Below are 6,842 nucleotides of genomic sequence, written 5' to 3'. Positions count from 1 at the left end.
ACTATATAAATGGGAAGAGCTGAGGTTTACACACTATCATTTTATGCTTTACTTGTAAATGGATATTTATGCACATTTGCTGCATCACTTTAGCTTATATTTCCTTACACAAAAAGTGAGGAGAATTCAAATTTCAGTTTAACTTAATATGAAAAAGCTAATTTAATTAGTATACTAATAAGTTGATAACTATACAGCAATAGGTAGACCAGATAGTATGTAGCTAACAAGCTAAAATTAAACATAAAAATCAGTCTGGTGAATCAGCGATGAAGGTCAGAAACAACTGCAGGTGTACAAAATAAAGCCTGTGTCTCTCAAGACCTTCAACATGGCTGCTTTTTATTGGGCAATAGGAAAGCAGATTTATTATTACCTGCAGGAATGTCAGAGTGTACAGTCTGATATTTCATAATGAAGAAATTCTGATGAAGTGTTTGTTATGTGAGATAATTTCTAGTTCACTTTCATTTACAGTTACAAAATAGTTGGCTTTCTCTTTGCATTCAGAAGCAATTAAGTGTAGTTATAAATCATTCTGTACCCAGTATGGCTAAGAAAACAAAATATATTCTTGTTCACAGAGCTTCTATTTCTATTTCTATAACTATTGGATTGGACTGGAATCAATGAGTGGCATATAACAGTGTGCAACATTGGCATGTGTATCCTTCCATTAAATACGTAGGGCAGGGTGTATAGAAAACAATGACAGGCAGCTGTGTAATGACTAAAAATACTATTTCAGTATAGTCTGAAAATGATTCAAAGTGATTCCTGAATTCTATGGAGAAAAATCAGCAGGAACACAGTAAATGGTGTCAAGAAAATGATGCTCTTCTAGGAGGCTCACTTGTGCTTTCAGTACCATGTATTGAAAACCAGCTGCTACAAATTCTATTAAAAACAAAAATACATAAAGAGCACGAGAATATATAGCAGGAAAATTCTGACGGTCTCCAGCCGTCGTAATGAGCCCCAATGTCCGTGCTGATTAAGTGCTCATCACAGAATCCATCCATTTGTTTGTAGTTCTTTCTTTATCTCCAGTCTCTTCCAGGTTCTTCAGGTAATATTCATGTGTTCAGCCTAATACGGTAATTATTGCTTTTCTACGCTATGAAGCAAGTGTGCCTCGCTAAATAATTCATTATTACCAAAAAGTAAAAGTTATAACACTTTATCAGGTGAACAGTCTGTGCAAGGAGGAACAAAACAGAGACACCCATTCAACCTGTGTGGACATTGCACGTTCAACCACACTGAGGCCAATGAATTCCAATTTGTTCAAAATGATTCTGTGACTTTTTTAATCACAGCACTACTGTGTCACACACTCAAGGACACAAAAGACACAGGCAAAGACATTCACAGACCGAATCACCCGAGCAACATGTATCGCAGTCCTGAGGCCCAGCTTAAGCATCCCTACAGATGTATATGTTACATGTCACACCGCCGTATGTCTCGAATTCTCATTTTCATTTCTGGGCGACGGGGGAATCTTCCTGGTGAACTGGCTGAAGCTGGCAGCCCTAGACCTCGCCCTCGGCAAGCCCTGCGTTGGACCTGAGGGCAGAGTATTGAAGCGGCCCGGGAAGGGAAGGCCCTGGCCCTGGTCCTTGGAGAAGAGGCTCTGGATGAGCTGCAATTTTTCCTTCTCTTCCCTCAAGAAGACGTCGACCAGGAGCTTCTTCTCCTGTTTAAGCTGCTCCACGATGGTTTTGGGAACGTCAGGGATCACCCAGGCAACTACGAGGCTGAGGAACATCACCAGATTCTGGAGGAGGGAGTGAAGAGGAGAAAGCGACGTGTGGGAGGGAAAGATGGATGGATATGAAGAGAGATGGACGACAAAAGTAATGTTACAAAAAGGTTACAAGGAATCTAGGCTCCAGAATAGAAATGGTTTTAACACAAATATCTGTATGATCCGTAATATCTGAACCATGTTGATATGACATTCTGAGCCTTGGTAATGTCAAAATATGCTGATAGTGCAACATGAAAATGTTAACATTATTTATTTAGCCACATATATAATTATATTCTTTATCTTACTTCTGTTTGGGGGATGTAAACAGAATATATAATGTTGCCATGGATTCAGTGAAGTCTGCTGTTTTTTTAGTCTACATGTGTTTATATTGCCACTATTAAAAATATACCAAATTAGTTATTAGCTGTCGTGTTTGCTATGAACCCAGGAATGTACTGAAAACTATGATTGGATTACTCTGATACTGAAGAAAACTTGTGTGAAGATTCTCAGGCAAGTTCTGCACTTACAAGTGTCTCTTTTCTATGATCTCTACGCAGATTTATGGACGTTGATTGGCACTGGACACATTTTTAGAATCAGTATCAATTTCACCTCATGCAGTACCTTTGCCTCACGTCTCTCACCACACGTCCACCCCACAACCCTCCCGCGCACCCCTTGAGAGGCAGGTCTCACAGTTTGAAAACATCTAATCTTGAACCTGAAAGACGTTGTAAGGAATATCCTGAACTCTAAAAACACATGTGGTAGACATATGTTTGTGAGGCGGGCAGACAGAAGGAGCTGTTTATCGAATTAGCTGGTCGCTAACTGACCGAGGCATCTGGTAATATTCCCGATCATGATGAGAGTACAGCGTGATCCGCCTAATCAGGACTGACCCACACATATGCACACATGATTACTTTATCTGTCTTTTTACATAGAAATTTCTTAAATTCCACTGCAAAATACCACAAAAATGATACACCAACACATACTGTATGTCACTTATCAAAGTACAGTGTGTGTGCTTTAAACTATACTGCAGAGTAGCAACTACATTGGAAAAACTCAGAACATTTGCATTTGTTATAGATGTCTGAGTATTACAATATATGCTTTGTTTGCTTTTCTCTTCATATTTGTTTCTCTGCGTGTTTTGTTGCTGATTGATCAGCTTACAAATGAAGCACAATGAGCTCATACCTGGAACAGTATGACGAAAGCCAGTCTTGCAGCCAGGACACACCAGTACTGTTTGGAGAATGTGTACGCGTTTGGAGACCAGGGGGGTTCCCTGTAGTCTTTATACCTAGAACAAAACACAAATTAATTCAGTACAGATGCTAAAAATGGAGTATGTCAAACTTCTTTTGTTTCATTGTTTCTTGCCTGTGTGAAAAAATATCTAAATGAGCTTGGCTTGGAATCATGTGTGCGGTTGAGCAACATGGTTAAACACTAAAACAAAAGAGCACCACCTACAGAAACACAAACATAAACAACTTGATAATCCAAGGAAAGCATCTCCCACACTGCTTCAATGACAAACTTCCTCCTGTACTATTGTATTGCAAACTGATTTACCTTTACCTGGCTGTGACCTAGCCTCATTAAAATATACAATTCACACCATTCACCTGACACATAGTTCAATCCACTTATTTAGGATTCCTTTCCCTTGTTTTCTTTGTAGTAAATACTTTTTATTGTGCTGGCAAAACAAACAGCAGAAAACACAAACCACATGTTGAGCTAATGGTTCCAAATGAGGACAAGGAATCAAGGACAGAGACAAGAGAGGAGAGTAAGAAAGCAAGAGGGATGAAAGGAACAGAGGCAGAAGACAGAAGAGATGGAAAAAAGAGATAAACAGAGAGAGATAGAGAGAGGAAAAGGAACATGGAGAAAGACAACAGTGAGAAATGAAAGAAAGAATGACAACTTAGAGAGACAGACAGAGAAGAAGATGCTGTTTTGTTTATAGCAGAATTTATTTGAGTGGGAAGGTTGAGGATGTGTTCTCATCCGGTACAACACACACACACACACACACACACACACACACACACACAAGCACAGAGACAACGTGAAACAGCTGCATATCTGTTTTGGTCATTAATGAAATGTTCAGGCTTGAATGAGTGGAGGGTCTAGGGCACAAAAATGAAAACATTCTTTAGAGCCAGTCTTTAGTTTATTTATTATTCTTTAGTTTATTATATATATATATATATATATATATGTATATATGACAAGACAAATGACATAAAAATACATATATATATATATATATATATGTATACAAATGACATGACAAGCCCTAGACTTGTCAGTCTAAGGCGCACAATGTAACTGCAAAACCTGGACTTTGAAGGAGAAAAACTTTGATGCTTTGTTGTTATAGCCAAAAACTTACATATTTGGACAAACATCTGGTTTCAGCAATAACACACATACACTGATGGCTTGGATGAGCCAACATATTGTGTACGTTTGTGTCCAGTACAAAGCCAAGTTGATTGAGAGGTTTGACCAAGATGTTTCCTGTTGGATGCAATCACTCCTAAATAACATAAGGAGGTTCTCATCGTCCTTATGCTCAGCTTGAGTGTTTGTTTAGAATATTTTTATTTGGATGCAGTCAGTCATTCACGTATAGAAACATAAAAGAACACAGCAAGATTCAGTCAAAAGCAGCTCTTCAGCATAACAATCAGCTGAGGTGACATCAGTGTTAGTCAGTAACTGCTTAAAAGCCTGCTACACATAATCAGACTTATCAAAAGCAATAAATGACCATACAATTTTAGTTTCCAGCTATTATCTTATTTACTGTAGTGTAGGCTACAACACTTCCTTTTGAATACAAATCTGAGGAGAAAAAACTGTATGCAACTCAGGTCATCATGGAAACCAGGTGTATGCTTGCAAATTGGGATATTAATATGGGTATTCAAAGTAATCAAATGATGTGTTTGCATGTAAATGTACTGACTGATTCTTCTTTCTCAACAATGGTGGCCCGATGTCAACACATGCAGCGAGGTCAGACAAAGCTCATTAACAACAGAAACATCTCGTGGAGACACGTCAACGCAGGGACTGCAGGAATTGCACAGTGCATGCCAGAAAGTGACATTTCAGCAGCTATTAACTACCCTGACCCTCTACCAACCCTCTACAGCTATATTATGGTCAGTAAAATTCTTTCTTCTTGCCCTGTATTTATGCCTTATAGGTGTAGTATTTCTTGAAGAGAGGAGTGTAAAGTAAAGCGCAGCATTATGTTACAAAGTTGCTTTAAAAGTCATTTTCCCTGTGGGATGCAGAGAAAGTACAACATATCACATTCTGTTCGAGGCACGTGAGACAGTTGGTCTCATTGTTAATCTTGAGAATATCTTTAGGCAGAAAAATGCATCCTCCCTACCCACTGAATGTACAGAAGATAGAAAGAGATTGAGCTTTATAAACAAAGATCAGCATTATGTGGAGCTGTAGACAGAGTCTTCCAGCATTAGGTCGCATTAGTGCATTTAGGGCATCTGATTAAGAACACATGACAGAGTCTTAATCAAGGAAAATAAAAAGAGTAAACATATTTAGCACATATCTGCATAACTGCATCCTCTAACATAAGAGGACAGAAAATCAAGAGGAAAAATTCTGTAGAGGAGATAATCAAACTGTGACATGTTTTCTACGTAACAGTTCTGCACATCATGCTGGTCCTTGCCATGACTAGAAACATGGATTGGACACCAACTGTCTAAACTGGTTTATATCTATGTATGTTTGTCAGTCTACCTCGAAAGCAAACCTTTGTGGCCACAAGAATCTCAACCACTTCCTTTGCAAGGATACAAAGAAACTATTTGTTGTATAGTGCAAATTATGATAGATTAGGCTTTGTTTCATAAGACTTCTATTTTTAATGCATAGGACAGGGTTAGGGTTACTATAACCAAACAAAAACTTGGCATAAACTTAAAGAGAAGGTAAGCGTTGTTGCTCCTCCAAACTTAACAAGTGGTTGAGTAATTTTTTTACATGTATTTTCATTTTCACTAGCACACTGCCATGCCACCCAAGGGAAAATTTTGTGGTTTTATGAGGGTATGTGTGCCAGACTTTTTCTTGGCCGATTTATTGTTTTGTTGTCACCGTGTGGTTGCCAAGCAACCATAAAAGACTTCAGAAAGTCACTGCTCCGATTCAAGAAACAGTCTGCCACATAACCCTCTTAAAACTATAACCTTTTTACATGCTTTATTATATATGGTTTATTTAGTGAGTGAGTGAGATTTTATTAACATTGGCAGCCAGGCTAGCTGTTTCCACCTGTTTCCAGTCTTTACACTAAGCAGAGCTAGGCTAAACCAAGCTAAGCTAAGTTAGCTGGCTGCTAGCTATAGCTTCAAATCTAATGGAAATACATGAGACTGGTATCAATCTTCTCATCTAACTTTCAGTAAGTAAGCCATTACGCAAACTTCCCAAAATGCCAACCTGTCTGACAATGACATTTATCATTAGAACTGTAATATAAAGGTGTGTCTGAATGAATAGCTCTGCCTCCTGTCATTCACAACCCTGTCAAGCAATAGGCCATTGGCCCCCAAAATTTACGCCACTGTCCCACATTCTTTTTAAGTCACAAATCAGTGTAACCCTGCAAACACCTCTATACTGCAACACTTGCAGTAAAGAGACATTTCAAACATTCCCTTCCACAAGGCATTTGGTAAAAACAAGCAGGCAAACATAAAACAAGGAGGATATTTACAGTTTAATCCAACCAAAGAGTGAAAACATAGTGAATCTTCCAAGCATTCTGCTGTTCTTTCCTTTCTTACACCGACTCCGTCAACATAAACCTATGACAGTGAGCAAAGCACGGCTATTTCTCAGTTATTGGCTGCAAGAACCAACACTCCCACTAGAAGCGAAGACTCAGTGAATTAACTTTATTTATGATGGAAATATCCTAAATTGTCCTTAGGTGAGAGTGTGAGTGTCTCTATGTGTGGCCCTGTGATGGATTGGCAACCTGTCCAGGGTGTACCCCGCCTTT

General features: G+C 38.7%; 1 protein-coding gene across 2 annotated transcripts in view; it reads right to left on the bottom strand.

Annotated features, from left to right (window-relative positions):
* Positions 1 to 313: 313 nt before the first annotated feature.
* ano2b (anoctamin 2b) overlaps positions 314 to 6,842 on the bottom strand; it is an 80,307-nt gene continuing 73,778 nt past the window's right edge. For both annotated transcript variants that reach the window (XM_046072494.1, XM_046072495.1), the window contains 2 exons: positions 2,972 to 3,077; positions 314 to 1,780 (listed from right to left, as the gene is read on the bottom strand). In XM_046072494.1, coding sequence (XP_045928450.1) covers positions 1,451 to 1,780; positions 2,972 to 3,077 — 436 coding nt within the window. In that variant the 3' untranslated portion in view covers positions 314 to 1,450. The remainder of the gene's footprint in view (positions 1,781 to 2,971; positions 3,078 to 6,842) is intronic.

The sequence above is a fragment of the Micropterus dolomieu genome, linkage group LG16, assembly GCF_021292245.1.
Source record: "Micropterus dolomieu isolate WLL.071019.BEF.003 ecotype Adirondacks linkage group LG16, ASM2129224v1, whole genome shotgun sequence".
Lineage (NCBI taxonomy): Eukaryota > Metazoa > Chordata > Actinopteri > Centrarchiformes > Centrarchidae > Micropterus > Micropterus dolomieu.
This window is presented reverse-complemented; position numbering and strand designations above follow the sequence as displayed.